Below are 19,804 nucleotides of genomic sequence, written 5' to 3'. Positions count from 1 at the left end.
AAACTATCGTCTGATCAGTCTTCAATCTATCATTAACAAGGTCTTGTAGTATTTGATCAACAAATTTTAACATCCAATCTTGAGTCAATTAACTACTTGCTCTACTGACAACTGACTTGCCAACTGCTGTTACTGAAAATTTTTATCATGCATTAGATGGAAGCGGCAAGGCTAGGGTTATTTCTCTTGACATATCTTAAGCTTTCTATAAAATTTGGCATGCTGGTTTTTTCCATAAGCTTGCTTCATATGGTGTATATGGTAAAGTTTTTGAGATTATTAAATCATTTCTATCTAGCCGCTTTGTTAAAGTCATCCTCAAAGCCCAACACTCTCCTTCATTTCCAGTAAATTCCGGGGTACCTCAAGGTTCTATCCTTGGCCCTGTTTTGTTTCTTATCTACATTAATAATCTTCTTGACAACATTACATCAAACAGTGACATACAGTGACATCAAGTTTTGATGAAACTGTATGCTAACATTACACCACAGTGGCACTACTTGCTCAATTCCTGATTTAATTTTAAATTCTTGTCTTGACAAAAAATTTTCTCTTTTCGATCGCTTAGAACAGCCAGCATCTCGATCAAAATGGATGCAGACAGAGGTGTCAAAGAGAGATGATATTTCTCAAAGGTGTTTTATTACAGTGTCAGGGGTAAATTAGGAGCAAAGGAATGCAGATGAGTGTCTGGAATACTTATCAATTATGACTAGAAGGGTTTTGTTTGGTGTCTTTGAGCGAAGAAGGCCAACAAAATTTATAACAAGTCTTTCCCAAAGTCTAATAGAGGAGATAAGTTGAGCTGATGAGGGTTGGACAAATTTCAACAATAGTGTAGAGTAAATTTTGCGTTTAGCATTAGTGGTTTGTTGCGTTCTAGTTGCGTTTAGTATTAGCGGTTCGTTGCGTATTAGTGGTTCAGTTGTGTAACTTCTAGGTGGGATAGTTTGATCTGCAGTTGTTAGATTGTACTAGTATTGGTATTTGCTGCAAGACAAGAATTTGGTCAGTTGAAATATCATATTTTGGAGCAAAAAACAGTAGATGTCTCCATTGAAGAAACACTACATAACAGCCATTGTAGTAGAGCCTGGAACCTTTTGGATCTGGTTTCAACATTCTATCTTTTGTTAGGGGTCCAAAGAAACAAAATGAGGTTTGAGAAAACTTACACTATTTGTCATTCATTTTCATCCCAAAATCATTTGCTGCTATTTTAAATGCTGTGAGGATTCTGACATATTCTTCTTGATTAGATCCACATCTCATAACATAATCTAGATGCTAACATTCCTATGTTAATGAATAGCAACTCTCTCACTGAGTTTTATTCTTTATATCTTTTGAAATAACATTCACTGCTAAAATCTCAGACAGAGAAAAGCATTTATAAAACTTGTCTAGAAGACAAGTTCCACAAACATACTGTAAACGTAGTTGGACCTGCTTTGCCAAGTTTGAGCCACTTTCCCATTGTCATAAGGTTGGATCAAACAAGAAATAATCTCTAGTTCTACCAACCAAAACTCATTGCTTGACTCATTATTGCTTGACTCATTATCAGGCAAGGTTTAATTTTTGTTACTGAATCTGTTGCTTCATACTTTAAAAACTTTTATTCATTTAATTTTTTTTCTTGCACATTAATATTTTGGAACTCTATCCCATCTTTATGTTTTCCCAAATCATACAATTTATAGTTTTATTAGATGTAAGTCAATATTGCATTACTTAACAATTTCAAAAATATTTAATATATAAAACTATTTAATACTGACAATAAAACACATTTTATTTTCAAATTAAATTCTTAATGTAAAAAGCTACATAAAACAACATTAAAACAATACTGCAAAGTTGTTTTGTCAATATAAAAACTTGTGTTCATATAAAACAACAATAAAACAATACTGCAAAGTTGTTTTGTCAATATAAAAACTTGTGTTCATATAAAACAACTTCCCTACATTGTTTCATTGCTGTTTTATACAATCTATAACATTAAAAATATTGTTTAAGATAAAATGAAGTAAATAAATATATATTTGTTGTAAAAGGCCATATAAAACAATAAAACAATACTGCAAAGTTGTTTTGTCAATATAAAAACTTGTGTTCATATAAAACAACTTCCCTACATTGTTTTATTGCTGTTTTATACAATTTATAACATTAAAATATTGTTTAAGATAAAATGAAGTAAATAAATAAATATATATTTGTTGTAAAAAGGCCATATAAAACAATAAAACAATACTGCCAAATTGTTTTGTCAATATAAAAAGCTTTTGTTCATATAAAACAACTTCACTGCGTGGTTTTAATGCTATTTTATACAGTTTATAACATTAACAACAAAAAACGTGTTTAAAAACAAAGTAAATGCATAGAATTAAGTATTTTTTTTAAAAAACTTATTAGATACCACGTTCTTTCTTATTTATTTTTCTTGATCTAGCATACAATTAAAAATTTAAGTATAGGGGAGGACGAGTAGGAGTGAGGCACTTTTTTTTAAAAAACAAAAAAATCAAAAGTATAAAAAAATAGGATAAGGAGCCTAAAGAAGTTTGGTGAATTGAGTTTCTAATACAAATAAAAAAAGTATCAAAATATCTTCAGATTTTTATAGACTTAAAAAATAATGCAGGTGTTCCTGCTGATTCACTACCCATACACGGGTAGGAGTGAACTAAGGAACGGGTAGGAGTGAGTCATTAGCTTTATTACCTGAAAATTTAAATCAGGTATTGTAAACTGATTAAGTAAAAATAAGGTAAGCTCAAATAACTTATTAATAAGCATAGCAACTTAGTAATAATGTAACAATAAATTTTAACATTATTTTAAACTCATCTAATGAAATATATAAAATTTATAAACTACATGAATAGTAATTTGTTTACATTCTGTGTTACTAATGTCTTTAAAACAAAAAAAAAAACAACTGCAATGCCAAAAAATAATTGACAAATATTAAAAAAATCAAAAACTCTATTTGCAACCTTATAATAGCATTATAACAGCATATAGTATATTAGTAATAAAATAAATAGTTAACAAATATAAATATAGTCAAGCTTGTAATACCTCAACCTCAAGCTTGTAATAGCAATGCTGCCTTTTACTTTTTCCGAAAACGTTGGTTGAGGTAGTATTAATTTAACATCCATTCGAGGACAGACAAGTGTCAGGTCTATTGGGCATCTTAAAAATATCACCTTTTTTGTGAAGAAAGCTGGTTTTAACTACTTCTATAACAGAATTTGAATATAATACCTTTCCAATACAATACGTTGTCTTTTTTGCTGTTTCAAATTTAACTAATACAAAGTCCTCTTCTTTAGGGTTAATATCACGATCACAAAAGTCATCATTAATTACAAAAACTATTTTCTTGGATTACTAAACCTTTCCCATCTGAGATTTCCAAATGCTCCAATACTGAATTATCTTTTTCAGGCAGTTTTTTATTACTGTTCTGTAAATAGGCTTGTATTTCTTTGGTAATTTTGACTAACTTTTTATTGCAGGATCTTCTCTCAATCCAATTTCTCTCAAGAATGTCTATGCAATCATAGATTGACCCTTCTTTCTTTCCTTTCTTTTAAAATTCTTTTTTCAGCTTTAGGAAAGCCTCTAAATTGCTTAGGGCTGATAAAGAATCTGATGATATAGATGGATTAAGTATGACAACATTAGTATCAACTGGTTTATTTGATTCAAAAAGAAATAGAATTGCAGTATGTTCAAATCGTTAATATTAGAAGCCAGGGTTGTTTTAATTTAAATCAGATGATTTAAATTGATTTAAACCGGAAGAATAAAAATCATGATTTAAATTGAGTTTCATGATTTTAATTATTTTTAATGATTATATATTGATTAATTAACTTAAAATTAATTGCAATAGCAAAATATAACTCCTACATTAATTAGTATTAGTCATGCATTAGTATTAACTAAATTAGTATTAGGTAATGACTTATATAATATATATTAGTCATATAAATCATTATATTAATTTTTAAATTTATTGTAAGATTTTTATCCATATAAGTAGACTTTTATCCATATAAGTAAAAATTGTTTTTCCATGTTTTAACTTATTGACTAATTACATTAATTTCTGTTTTACTTACTATTTATATAATAAATATAAATATATTCCTTTTATCTAAGACTATCTATAAACATATTCAATTTTTTTTTAATTACAGTATTGAAAAAAAAATTAATTAAACTATTAAAAATGTTTATGATTTAAATAAAACTTTTTTTCTCACTTTTTTTTTTAAAAAACATCTTTGCTTCCAACAAGACTGCAAGCAACCACTAAAGTTGGAAGTTACTGGAAGAGAAAAGATGAAGATTGTAGAGCAAGATAACGATTGACAGACAACTTAAAAGATTGCAAATTTTATGAATCAGGAAAGCAAGATGAAGGAAGTGATTTCCAAAGAACTGATGTTCGAGGAAAAAAACTAGACGAATAAGAGTTTTTGGAGCACTTAGGAACAATCACAGAAAAAGGATGAGACTTAATGGAATGACCAGTAACATGAGAATGCATTTTAGAGAATGGCACAAGCTACACTAGCTCTGAGCAGTGCCCATTATAGTATTTGTAGAAAAGAGAAAGAGAAGCAACATTACGACGATGTGATAATGGTTGGAGGTTGGCTGCAAGAGCAGGTTTACAATGTGCTTTTGCACATTGTAACTATGTTTACTAAAAGAGAAAGGGCATCATTAGAAGATTCACCCCAGATATGGCAACAGTATTCCATACAACGCTGGATTTAAGATTTATAGAGATAGAGAATAGAATCCTAATTAAGAAAGTGTGAAACTCCATAAAAAGATGCAACGTTAGCAGATGCTAATTTTGCAACAGAATTGATATATGGTTTCCAAGAAAGATTAGAAGTAAGAGTTAATCCTAGTAGATGAAGAGTAGATGACTCATTGAGTACATCACTGTTCATAAATATAGAAAGATCTAAATTATTGCGATAATGATTGGCTGAAAAAAATTGAATTTCATCTGCATTGAAGTTTACCAGCCACTGTGAGCCCCATCCTGAGATCCTTTTCAAGCTCAAATACCTCCTCCAAGCAATCAGAGAGTGTTGGCTTCTTATCACGACAAGAATAAATGGTAGTATCATAAGCAAACAATGCCACTTTAGGTCTTATGTTGAATAAAAATCTCTGCATGAGAGAACAAATTATCATACTTTTATTTAAAAGTTAAATTTAGCGTGACATACATCGTTGATGACCCCTAATAAAGACCTCAGACAAAAACATTCTATATTTTTTAGAATAGCCAAAAAAAAGAAAAATTAGAAAAGGAAAAAAATAACAAAAAATTGCCAAAATATTTTCTTAAAGAAAAAAACTAATTGCAAAGGTGTGAAAAACAATTGCCTTGTTTTAAAGCATAAACTAGCGCATTCACCATTAAACCATTTCACACGAGCCATTTTAAAATATTTAAACAAGCCTAAAGAAATCATTTAAGTTCCTTAATAAGTTTGAAATATTATTTGAATATCCACTCTATTTTTCTAGATACTTTTCAACTTCAAATTTCTGAATTTTTAAATGATTATTTCTGAAATTTCTAATTGATGCTTTGCAACTACAAATGATTTTTTATTTTAAAAAAATTATGTTAATTTATTTACTTTATTTATTAAAAGTTTATTATTTTATTAACGATTTTGTTGTGAAAGTAAAGATTATTTTTCCAAACATCATTTATCAAAATTATATCTCTGTATAAATCGTTTATTAAAAAATAATTGCTGCAATTTAACTTGCATTATAAAAAAAAAAGTTTAACTTACGTTTTGAGCAAATTTTTGATGCAATTTTTTTAAGAACAAAAGGCCTGTGAAAGTTAAGTTTGTGGAATAATGCTAATAATATCTAATATATTATTAATATACGTAATATATTTTGCATACTTTAATTATTATTAGTGTACCTAATATATTTTGCAATTACTGTCATTAACTCTCTCTTGAGCTTGCCGACAGAGTGAACAAGTCTAACTCGAGAAAGAGTAATAACCATTTGGTTAATAAAATTGGAATGAGTAATGCTAACATGCTTTTTTAACATGACTTTGGAGGTAAAGTACAAGTTACAAAGCTTACAGATTCTCTGAGACAAACTTGATTGCACAGAGGAACGAAACATATTGTAAGGAGGTAGTTTGAATGATTTCAAAAATGACTGGTTAATTGGACTGACTGGCTAATTGAAATAGGTGGAGGCAGAAATCGACTGGGAATAACATGGAAATAAGGAATTCTTTTCAAAGAACAACATCCGAGATCCTCACATTTCACAATTTGTGTGAAATATTGGCTGGTGCAAACATGAGAGCAAACCATTCCTGATCCTTTGATAAGAGATGACTAGCTTAAACTCCATCTATACTCAACCACCTTTGGAAACTGATCAATCATAAGAACTGAAAAGATTAAAGAACAGATCTTTCTAGCCTAATAAAAATTTTGTTTCTCCTGAAGAAATCTACTGTCCTACCTTAAATATAAGTTGCAATGCAGATAATTGATTCCTCTAGTCTTGCTATATATATTGTATTTTCATAAAAAGTTGATATTAAAAATAAATTTGAATTCCTTGAGAGTCTAGATGAGTTCCATAATGATCATGAGAGAGAATCAATCCGCTAAATCAACACTGAAGACAACCACTGGGTTGAACAACTCAGTCAAAGGGTTTTTTGTAATGGAATCTAATTGACTCTGGCAGAGTCAAAAGTTGTTCAAAGTCTAATCCCTGAGCATAAACTGTCGATGATGAATGCATTCGTGATCTAACAGCAACATAAGCGGGACCGAATTAGGAAACTGCATCAGATTTTCCAAACCCATCTGGTTTGATTTCAATGTCTGCATAGAGAGACGAGATAAGCTTGTGCTTTGCAATGATGACCCAATCATGATCAGGAAGAGAAACTCGATATTTCATATTCATTCATATAGAAGCTTGTTAGCAGCGGTGATTTTAATTGGGATCCAAGCTTTGTCTTGACTAATAAAGCACACATACTTGGGGCCTAAAAAAGAGCAAACTTCTTCCACATTATAGTTGCTGTACAAAATAGATCATCAGTGTGACTTGAATGAGGATCGCTTTGGGCTGGCATCAACTTGACTGGAACTGTGTGGACGTGTTTCTTTCCTTCAAACAACTTGCTCCGATTTACCCCTCCTAGATTGCCCCTTATTTTATTCTATGCTTTAAATAAAAATGCACTTAAAACAAAATTAAAATTTCTTTTCTTAAACTTATATGTTGATAATACTATATTATAATGTCTACAGATATATTTTGCCTTTTACAATTATGACTTGAAATTCTGCAGATAAAAATGATGTATTTAATTATTATAAGAATGTGGTTTAACCTACTTTTTTTTTATAAACTATTCTCACACCAAATGAAAAGTTTACATGAGCTGAAAAAAACATTAAAGGTGTTAACATATTTTACATTTCAAGTGATGATATCAATAACCATGAAATTTATTTTAACCTAAAGAAACGATATGAAGAGATGAGCACAGTTCTAGGCACAAGAAGCTATCACAGTTTCGTACAGGTAGAGAGAAATTTTTTTTACGGAGAATCTCTAACAATACTGTTTATGATACCCATTTGCTAAATAATATTAACTTTAGCAAAAAAGATCCTTCAAACTTTCAACCTAGTAAATAAATTGCATGGTTTTACAATGATGAATGGTACATAGGGCTTGTGCTTGAGATTTGTAATGAAAACTAAGATGATAATGTAAAATTCATGCATAGAAACAAATAAATTTAAATGGACACTGACGATAAAGTCAGTGTCAGCTCATGACTACAAACTTGCTAATAATGATTATGGCAGTATTATGAGTTATATGATTCAGGGATAAAGAAATTATGTACTTGTGTTTCATGTGTATATACAGTTCTTCTTTCAGCATTTTTATTTTTTATTTTTGAAATATAATATAACTTGCGCTATTAGGTATCCTTTTAAACTAAAAAAGCATTGCACTCAATATGCTAAAATTATGTCATAAGATAGAGTATAGGTTTTTAAATTTTTTTTGGTGGTTGCATATACATAGAAACCTCACAAGTAAAAATTTTCATAACTTATTTCAACTGTTTACGCTATTTTTTATGTCTGCGAAGTGTATTTAATTTACTATATTTTTCAAAAAAAGTAATATTTTAATAGGCTGCTGCAAGTGTTAAACAAACTATTAACACATAATTTTAATTTTTTCCACAAGTGGTTGCTCTAAGTCAGAGGTCGGCAAATTGTGGGCCTTTGCTACATAATTTGTGGGTCCCAAGCCACCTAACTGCATAATATACAATGTAGTGTAGTTGTGGGCCTTTTAGTTGTTTTCCAGGCTGTAAAAATTATAAAGCCTCCTTATAAAATACTCCCTAACACCAGATCTTGTCATTTTAGACATAGCAAAAAAATAATTTTAATGCACTCTAACACTGTAGCACTTTAAGAATTCAAATAAGATCCTTATACTTAAAAGTTAAATCATGCTAAAAAATTACTCTACAAAAATAAAAACATTCCAAAAGCACGTCAAAAATAATTAGAACATTCGAATTTGTTCAGATGAAGTAACTCAAACAACAATTTAATTAATTTAACACTGTAAAAACAATTTCATATCAAATATACCAGTGGTAAAAGTTATCGTCTTTAGAATATTTTTCGTACTTTTCTTGAATAAAAATACTACATTGTTTAGATTTTTTACGAAATAAGTATTATAAAAGAAATAGTCGGCAAATCTTTAATGTTTTAAATAACCGGTTTTTTAAGACGCAATATTTGGAAATTGAATAACCAAAAATTACTCGAGTATAACCAGTTATCGAGTGGATGGATTTACTCAGAAGTTGCAACTCTGATAAATACACATATTAACTTGCAAAGATATGACAGGTAAACAAGAAGCGAAGCATAAATATGCACGTCAGTGGAATGAAAAATGGGAGCTGATTTATTTCTTCACTGAGGGACCAAGTAACAATGCTCTATGTTTAATATGTAATGAGACTGTTAGTGAACTGAAAGGAACCAAGCTTGAACGTCATTTCGTATCAAAACATGAATTGTACAATACTAAATATCCTCTTGATTCAACAACCAGAAAAATAAAATACGACTCATTTTTAAAAGCTGTTTAGAAAAACAGAAAAATTTATTTGAACAAATGTCTAGCAGTGTTGATTGTGAAACTCGTGCCTCTAATATGGTGTCATGGATATTAGCAAAAAACCTGAAACCATTTACTGATGGTGAAATAATCAACGAATGCATGATTGAAGCATCAAAATTTCTTTTCCCAAATGATAAAAAAATTCATGACAAATTTCAAAGTATGCACTTGTCCGCGCGTACAGTTACTCGAAAAATTGAGAAAATGGTTGTTAATGTTTATGAACAATTGTCAAACAACTGTCAGAAGCTGAATTTGTGAGTATCGCTCTCGAGTCTACTGACCTTGTCGGTAAAGCACAACTCTGTGTTAATGCACGTTTTATCACTACGAATTGTTGTTTATTTGAAGAACTACTTGGAATTGAACCACTGGAAACAACTACAACTGGACAAGACATGTTCTGACAAATTGTTCAAAATATTAAAAAATAGGAAAGTGCCTCTTCAAAAAATATCTTCAGTTGTCACAGATAGCGCTACTGCTATGATTGGAAGAATTCGAGGAGTTGTTACTTTGCTGAGAAATAGTGGTGAGTTTCCTAACAAATTTATGTCATATCAATGTGTGATACACCAGGAAGCACTGTGCGCTAAAGTTGCGACAATTGATGATGTAATGACAGCTGTAGCAAAAACAATCAATCATATACGTTCCAATGCACTCAAACGGCGTCAATTTCGTGCGCTAATGGAACAAAATGAAGATGAACATGGTGATCTTCTTCTTCATTCAGAGGTATATAGACAAAAAATAAATAATTTACCATTACAATCAAAAATAAATGTTTGTCTATTTTTTGTAGGTTAGGTGGCTATCAAGAGGAAATATTCTTAACAGATTTTGGGAGTGTTTGCCAAGTGTACTGCAGTTCATGGTAACTCAAAAATTTTCATTCATTACAATGTCTATTAAAGAGTTTAAGTGTAAACTGGCTTTCCTTTGCGACATCACAGCGCAATTCAATGTTCTGAATAAGAGATTACAAGGCCGCCGTGTGCTGGTTTGTGATTTGATCAACCACATCACTGTGATGAAGACAAAACTTAATTTGAACAAAACTCAATTGGCATCTGGTAGTTGTACTCATTTTCCTACTTTAAATGAATGTCAACCATCAAGGGAAATGTTATCGTCATTTTCATTAATAGTGACTGCTCTGTATGATCAATTTGAAAACAGATTCAATGAGTTTGAAGACTTAAAAAAGCATATGGTTTTTTTGTGTTATCCATTTGATTTTGATATGAATGATAATAGTATTCTAAAGGACTTTGAAGAAGCTGATATTTTAAAAGCAGAGGATGAACTAATTAACTTTCAATGTAACGACGAGTTGAGAAGAAAGGCACCAAAAAAAGATGAAGATGGCACTTTTGGTGAAAACTTAATTATTTTCTGGCATGCTGTCATGAAGGAACATTTTTCAGTTCTTAAAAAACATGCAAATAGACTTATCTGTATGTATGGCACTAGTTACCAATGCAAACAAACATTCTCAGCCATGAAAATAATAAAAAATGTTTACAGAACAAGACTGACTGACACTCATTTGAATGACCTTGTGCTAGCTGCAACAACAAAATACTCACCAAATTTTTAATTGTGTTTTATGTGTTTTTTTCTTAAGTATGTATTTTGTATTGATACAATTATTAGTTCTATAATCTAATTCTATACTATATTCTGTTATATAGGTAATATAGCCTATTTTATATATAATTTATTTATTGCTGTGGGCCGCAACTAAAACAAGAATTTTGCAAGTGGGCCCCTTTGGAAATCTACTGTAAGCTCCAGGTACTTTTCTTATTTTTGTGATTTTTCTTATTTTTTTCAATATTAAATCAATCATAACTTCTGAACAGTTTGTTCAATCAAACTGAAATTTTGAGGTTTGTATTTTTTCATAAATACTGTGGGTGGTCAAAACATGAAGCAAATTTGAGGTGAGGTGATATAGGTGATTGAGTAATTTGATATGGAATGACCAATATATATTTGTTTATTTTTTATGATAAATGTTATCTTAAAAAAAAAAAAAGTCAAAAGAAGAAAAAAAGAAAACAAATAAAAGCAATAATTTTTTTTTTTAAATGCATAACTATTAACTATAATATAAATTGGCTTTTTAAATAATCATTAAAATTAAGCTTTTACTTTATTTAAAATGGTTTCCCACAATGTTATAAAAAATGAGTGAAGATAAAAGATTCTAAGTTTATTAATCCTAATGTAATTAAAAACGTTTTTTTGTATTTTTTTCAGTTGAGTTCAATTTTATTTTTTGTGTTTTAGTTTTAGACGAGTTCTTTTTATTTTGACTTTTATTAAAGATTACTTTTTTTTTAAATGAAGTTTTTTTCAAAAGTTTTTTTTTAGTTAAGTTTAGGTAAATTTGTTTCATGGTCTTAAGCAAATAGATTATGAATGATTTTTTCACTGTTTTTTTTTTTCAAAATGTTTAAATTCTAAAAATATGTTAACAACCATTGTCAAACCATCAAAAAAAGTTATTATTTGCAAATAATAACTTTGTTTTGATGATTTGACCATTATTACTTGATTGAACACCATATAATGGCGTGCAATCGCAAACTTTCCTGTAAAGGTTTGTAAATTGCAACTGATTTTTTTTGTTCATCAAATACTTTGATGAAAAAATTGTGTCTAAATAAAATAATTTGTCACTTTTATATAAATTATTTTTAATTAGAATTTAAATAAAACATTTGTTTTGGCATTTTTACAATAAATATTTTATTTAGAATTTATGTAAAACATTTTGTCGTTTTTATTATAATCATTTTATTTAGAATTTGAATAGAACTTTGTTTATTTTGCTGGTTTTTTTAAATTAGCTTATTTGGAATTAAAATAAAATGTTTGCTCACCTTTTTTTTTCAAATTTAAATAGGGAATAAAAAAGCCAGTCTTATAATGACCAAACAGTCTTTTAAAACAGATTATACAGAAAACATTAAGTAATTAATTTTTGTAAAGAACATTTTTGCCATGATTGTGAAATAATCATTGTTTTAGATTTAAAAAAAACAACAGATAGTCAAATAAATTTTTTTCTATTTTCGTTTTTAAAAATTTAAATTTAAAATTATTTTCTTGTATTTAAATTAAATTTATTATTAAATATTAATAAACTTAAATTTATTTTATTAAATTTAATTTTTTTAAATTTAAAACACTTTGTTTTACAATTTTTCAAATTATGTTAACAAAAAGAAAATTCTTTTTATCAAATTTGATTTAATTTACTTTTTATGTTAGTTTTACATTCAATTATTTTGTTTATTTATTTTAGTTTCAAATCAATAAATTTTTTATCCCTTTACAAATGTTCTAATACACAAAAGTTCTTAAAGCTTATCATATTGTTATACTGTATATAAATGCATTGCCAGATAAACCATAAACAAGTTTGTAGGCAAAAATATTTTAGAGACCTTTTTTAGTAAACTTTATGTAACAAATTTATGAAAAGATAATTTATTTAGTTTTAAAATTGCTTTTTAACAAAAAAAAATTCTTTATCATTAACTTTTTTAGATTGATCATAGAATGAACGTTGATTAGAAGTGATTAACTAGTTTATGATTAGTATGCATAGATTTTGTTAAAATAAAATTGTAGATAGATTTTTGTTTTTTGACTGTTCAGATTTTATTAAATTATTCAACCATAAACAATTGCATCCTCATTTTTTTTTTTTTTTAAAAAAAAACTCAATTGTGAGAAAGCAAAAATAAGACAAATTCTTTAAGAAATAAATAGTATAAGTTTAAATTTTTAATTTAAATAATTATAATATACTTTCTTTTTAAATAAGGGAGTTTATACATTTTTCAAACAACATACTTAAATTTTATTGACAAATTTTTTAATAACATTATTTTTTAGTTTAAAGATATTTTATAAATATATTATGATGACAAATAATTAAAATTTTTGATGTGGTTTTAAATTAAATTTAATTACTATGCAGTAATTTAAAATATGCAACTGAGGTAATTTAACTTTTAACAATGTAAATATGTTTATTAATTAAAGCTACATTTACTTGTGTTACACTTTTTTGTTTTGCAACAAAATCTCATAACAAGGCCTGCAAATATATGTTCTAAATAAAATTAAATCATTACCTGTTATTTTATAAATGATGAGATTTTTGATTAATTACTTTATCAAAAGGCTAGGAGGCCAAATATGTTCATACAATTTTAAGATGGAAAACTGTTTTGGAAGGTATAAAGAATACCAATGTAGTTGTAAAAATACAGTTTGAACATTTGTTTAGCCTAGTAGATCAATGTTGGACTGAAAACAAAAACCATTTAATAATTAGTACACTTAAAATTGTAAAACATCGGTTTTACATGTAATCAATTATATAATAAAATAAAAATTTGTTAAAAAACACAAAATTTCTAAAATGAATGTTTAAATTAATTTCATGTAATAGATTTTGTATTTAAAGATTATATCAGCTATACAAAATTTTACTTATTTTTCCAGACTTTTTTGATGTATTCACATTAACAAATAAAAAATATTCTGACTGACTGAACATAAAAACATGCTTTTTTGGTTTATAATATGTATTTGGGAAATATATAATCTTTTTCTTTTAGAAAAATCTGGCTAGCCTAGCCTAAATCCAAAGTCATTATATACAATGCAGTACTTAAAAATATACAGCTGACGTAATTTAACTTTTAACGATGTAAATGTTTATTATTTAAAGCTACATTTACTTGCATTACACTTTTTTGTTATGCAACAAAATCTCATAACAAGGACTGCAAATATATGTTCTAAATGAAACTAAATCATTACCTGTTCCTTTCATAGTTGATGAGATTTTTGATTTCAAATTACTTAATCAAAAATCTCATCATTTTGATTAATTGATAATTTTTATTGTACTATGAAAGACAATACTGGAGCTGTTTTTAATCTTGAAACGACAAAAACTGAGTGAAGCCTTTTATTTTTTACAATAAATTAAAATGAAATCACCTCATCAGACATGCCATAAATAAAGCAAATATAATCCTAGGGATGCTTAAGTGAACATTCAAGAATTGCATAGGACATATATTTGTTAGATTATATACAGCCCTTGTTCAAGCTCTTTTAGAATACTGTGCATCTGTTTAGAGTTTTTTTCAAAAAAAATACAAAGGCTTTAAAAGTTGTGCAGAAAAGAGCAACCAAGTTTATATCAACAATAATTTTTTTAAAAAACAGTCAAGGAATTCAATGAAGTTAATTGGTATCATAGCAATATCTTATCACATTCCCAATCAGCACTGCAGTGCCTGCAACCAATGTTAGAGGCTCTATATCAAGATTGTGAAGACGATTCCCAAGAAACCAAACAAGATATAACTTCCTTACAAACAGAATTATAACCTTATGGAATAAGCTACCATCCCAAATAATTGATTCAAAAAGTGTAAACAAATTCAAGAATTGATTTGACAAGTTCATAACTGCAGAAGTGGCATCTGCTAAATCTGCTAGACAGACTTTAAATTTAAATTATATTTTGATTTTTTCATTGCAGATTATTGCAGATTTTTTCATTGCAGATTTTTTCATTGCAGATTATTGCAGATTATTATATTATAATATATATTACAATAATAATATTAATCGCCTATAATAGTAACAATAATAATAATAATAATAATAGTAATAATAACAATAGTAACAAGACTCATCAGAAATCTGATGAAATTATATAGATGAAAAGTATATTAAAATTGGTATTTATACATTTAACCAAACTATTTAAATAAGCATAAAAGTAAATTGTTTAAAAAAATTGTTTTTTTAAAATTTGTATCAGATTTGATAAATCTGATAAAAATTTTATGAAATCTCAACTCTTTAGTATTATTGAAACAGATCATAGATAATATTTCAAGATAAAAACTGAAGCTAAGATATAGGGATGTGAGAATACGTGTTTTTTGCCATAAAAAAAAGTGTTTTAAAAATTGGTCTGCATTTTTTTTGATTTAGCAAAAAGTTGAATTAGGCCAAACCAGCCTGCACCTCTATTCGGAGCTAAATGAAATGAAATTTTGTATTTATTTAAAAAAAATGTAAAACTAAAATTTGATTTATTTCATGATTATTTTTGTAAATAAAAAATAGTGTAATTTTACTTTTTAAATCTTTGATGTTTTTCTATGAATCACTGCTCCTAAAATAAGCAAGGGTCCTTCTTTAATTCAAAGGTTCTTTTAAAATATTTATTAAACTATCTATCCTCAAAATTTGAAGTAAATCTGATGTGCTCATATTAAGTTTAGGTTTCCTCAAGCACCCAAGGTATTTTTGTGAATTTGAAAGTTTGAAGCGCTGTTACCCTGAGTTCGCATATAAAAAATTTCCAGATCTTTGGTAGTTTTAATAAATTCTGATTAGTGCAACACTTATTTCTTTATTTCGCTTCAAAACTTTGAACAGATTATTAAATTTTGTTTTATTAAATATGTAAGTTGGTTGGTCTACTGTTCAGTCTATTATTTTGATTTTAGTGTATTTTTTATTAGATTTTTCATATAGATTTTTTATATTCTTTAGTGATTCGCAAATCTCAAAATGCCTAAAAATATTATTTTTGATCATCTTCAGTCTTTGTATAGTGATGTAACTTTTAATTCACAGACAACATGCCTCAAAGGACATGTTATTTTTTTATATTACAAAAATAAGTTTTCTTTTACTACCACAGCAAATATTGTTAGTGAAACATTTAGTTGTCAAACAACAAAAAATCATGTCAGACATTTAATAAACAGCAGTGTTATTAAATTCAAAAAGAACATCTTAAGGGATACGGCAAAGTTTGAGAAAAATTGTTCAGAAGTTTTCTTTAGGATAATAGTTCCCGAAGCTATTAATGAATTTTCATCAGCATCTACTCCAGCCTTTGTTGAACTTTCTCAACCATTTAATTCTTCAGTAAATCAAAATTTGATAAATCCAAATGGTTCAGGGGTTGTGCCAATCAAAGTTCAAGTTGAAGATCCAGGAGGAGCCTATGAGACACCAATAAAAGCTAAATTAAAACGTTGTCTTACTTTATTATCACAATCACGTAGTGATGAAACAAAAAAATATAGGGAAGCAATTTTTAACACAAAGAGCAAACTTAAATAAATGCCTATTGAAGTAAGACTTTTGAAGAAAAAAATTGGGAAAAAAAATATCATTATTTGTAATCTTAGAAAAAAATTAAAATCTATTAAAGTTGAAGCAGGTCAACAAAACTGCAAAAGGCTGTTGTTATTATTAAAAAGACAGAGACAAAAATATCAGCAACTTAAAAAACAAAACTCTGAAATTCTACAACTTAAAGAAAAACTTGTTATAAATTCTCAAATAATTAAATCACTTGAACATCAAAATCTTCTTCTTGGAGAAAAGATTCATAGTTTAGAATGCAATTTAATGGTTTCAAAGAAAAACAAAAAAACATATAATACAGAACTACGAACACTTGTTTTTGATGCTGTGACTAACTGAGTATCTGCAAATTGCATTTCTTCTTTAATTCAAAGTTTTACCCAACATCTAGGTGTTACCATTAAAACTTTTCCTTGCCGCACTACTGTCGAACAAGTGGTTAGGGAACTAGGTGTTATCACTGACCTCCAAACAGCAGAAATTGCTATATCTGAAAAAAATTTAACACTTGGATTTGATAGCACAACTTAGGAAGGTGTACATGCCAGCTGTATCCACCTTACTACTAAAACCGGTTGTCAAGTTGTAGCACTAGATGAGTTAAGTGGTGGCACATCAGAGGACTACGAGCAGCGTATATGTCAATCCATAGACAACTTAGCAAAAACTTATGCCTCTTTTCATTTAAAAGATTTTCAAGAATGTCGTCAAACTATAACTAGCAACATATCTAATACAATTTCTGATCGAGCTGTTACAAACCATGCCACAATAAAAAAGTTAAGTCTGGCATGGAATAAAACCTTCAATGAGTTAAATTGTCATCTTCATCCCCTAGAAACATTTTCCAGTAGCTGTAGATTTGCACTAAAAGTAATAGAAACAGAAAATGGAAAACTATTTGGTAGCGACTGCATGGCCGGAAATATTGTTGTGCAACTAAATAAACTTCGGTACATGGATGGAAAAGGTGATCCTAAAGGATCTGTTTTATTTTTATTAAAAGAAGAGCTTCCTAAAGGTTTACTTCCTAGATACAGAGGAAATCAGTAGCACATTTTTTTTCATACTTGTGGAATATTAATTCAACATTATGACATTTTGAAAACATTTCTGACATCAGGTACTATTTCATGCGTTTGATTACAAGCCAGTTTATCTACTGACTTTCAAGATCACAAAATTTCTTTTATGAAGAGTTTGATAAAAAAGATCTTGTCTGGAAGGCTCTTATTGAATTCTGCACTAAAGATGACAATATGAAAAAAATGATTTGCTTGACTGCTATATCTGAAGCAATCAATAGGCAATATAAAAAATACTTAAGTATGAAGCCCACAGAACAAATGGAATTTGAGACTGAATCTGCAAGGCTGCACAACATGGATGTTGAGGAAATGATGGGAATATTTAGTGCAGCACAGAAATTTGCACCTAATGCAACTTTTTGTTACCTATCATAAAGAGTGCGTGCCAGAAAAAACAATGTCATCAACTATTCAAACGGTCTTCCAAAACATGTTAAAGGGTCTGTGAGGGAGTGGGCCATAAATTTTGCAACAAAAAAAAGAGAGAATAATCGATTAAAGATGTCTAAAGTGAATAAGGAGATGTCATGCAGAGCAGAGCAAAAAAGGCAAAAAAAAGATACAAAAGAAAGAAAAAAAATAGAAAAAAAAAATTGAAAATATTAGATATAAGTGTTGAAACTTTTGGAAACGAGTTTCCAGACATAAGTGAAGCAAATTTTAATGATATTTTGGATGTCATGTCAGGAGCTGCTACAGGCAGAAATATATGTTATATTTGGTATGAAGATGAAAAAACAATGGGAAAATTGAAAAAATAAAGAAAAAAGATACACGATACGTATGTTGTTGCTTATTAGAACAAAGAAGAAGATTATAATGATGCAATAGAGTATGATATTCCAAAAGTTCAACTTGCTTGTGACATTATACTTGGTGACCTCATGATGGCATTTTAAAATAATAAAGTTTAATGTGTTTTTTATTATTTTGTTTTTACATATAAAACTTAATATTTAGTTTTAATTTTAGTTTTTAATTATATATTCAGTTTTATATTTATAACTAAATATTTGTTTATTATAGTCTAAGCTTTATTTTGATATATGATTTTTTAGTTAGAAGACAAAAATTTAGACAAATATACATTTTTTTTTGCAAAAAAAATTAAAAAATTGGGTCTAACTTTTTATAGCCTCTCCATATATAAAAAATCGCAACTTAAAAAACTTATAACTTTTGAAGTACTTGACCTACAGAGATAATTTTTATATTTTAAAAAATTCAAAATTAGAGCCATATATTTATGTAAATGATATTGTTTTGTTTTGCAATTTCAAAATTTTCTCACATCCCTATAAGATTTAATAAAATAAATTACCGTCAAATGTTTTGTATGCGGTCTTTGCATCCTCAGGACTTTTAAAATTTACGCTCACAGAATCGTTGTCTTCTTTTACAATTCTGTCAAAACATAAACTGTGTTGCTGAAACAGTTTTTCCAACAACTCTGCTGTTGGATACTCGTTATTAGTATCATTACGACGAAATTGAAACAAAAGATGAGGCATATCTAGTAAAAGTTCAGCAAAAATAAAACACTAGATTAAGTCTAAGAGAATATTCGCATTAATCGTTGCATATAGCCTCACGTGTATCAACCATTATATATTTTTGTAATATTTAAAAAACTCGGTACCTGTTTTGTTCATTAGGTAGAACAATTCAAAATAACATTAAAATTGAATTAGTTTAAAATAAAAATATTTAGTTTTTTTCAGTAATATTAAACAATGATAAAATAGTACTTTTAAAAAGATTTAAAAAAAAAAATTGTAAAAAAAAAAAGAAAAAATAATGAATAAATAAATGAGATAACAAATCTAAATTATCTCCGTAAGCATTTACGTAAACTCCTTTATGGTATTGCGTCCGCCATTTTTACCTGTTCCATTCATTGAGCTTAAAATAATTTTTCAAAACAATGTTTTGTTTTTGTTGTTTCGCGCTCAATATACCGTTAGCAAAGATCCCTGACTCGCCACAGTTAATTAAAAAAGATTCAACGACAGTAAGATAAAATTTTGGTCGAAATAAAATTATTGAGAGTTTGCGAAATTTCATGTTTTCGTGCGAAGCCTTGCGAGGCCACGAAATTCTTCGCCTTAGATCAACTAACACATTAAAAGAGCCAACTAGTTAGATTGGTCCGTAATTATAGCGCATCAGTCCCGGTAATTTTAAAATTGTTCTGCTAATTTAAT

At 28.1% G+C, this 19,804-nt stretch overlaps 1 protein-coding gene across 1 annotated transcript in view; it reads right to left on the bottom strand.

The window, feature by feature from the left end:
- Nucleotides 1–19,251, bottom strand: part of LOC100210396 (insulin-like growth factor 2 mRNA-binding protein 2) — a 35,992-nt gene extending 16,741 nt beyond the window's left edge. Inside the window, exon 1 of the mRNA XM_065811026.1 lies at nt 18,922–19,251. Coding sequence (XP_065667098.1) covers nt 18,922–19,111 — 190 coding nt within the window. The 5' untranslated portion in view covers nt 19,112–19,251. The remainder of the gene's footprint in view (nt 1–18,921) is intronic.
- Nucleotides 19,252–19,804: the final 553 nt, after the last annotated feature.

The sequence above is a fragment of the Hydra vulgaris genome, chromosome 11 (assembly GCF_038396675.1).
Source record: "Hydra vulgaris chromosome 11, alternate assembly HydraT2T_AEP".
Lineage (NCBI taxonomy): Eukaryota > Metazoa > Cnidaria > Hydrozoa > Anthoathecata > Hydridae > Hydra > Hydra vulgaris.
Note: the sequence above shows the minus strand (reverse complement) of the source record. Positions and strands in the feature narration are given on the sequence as shown.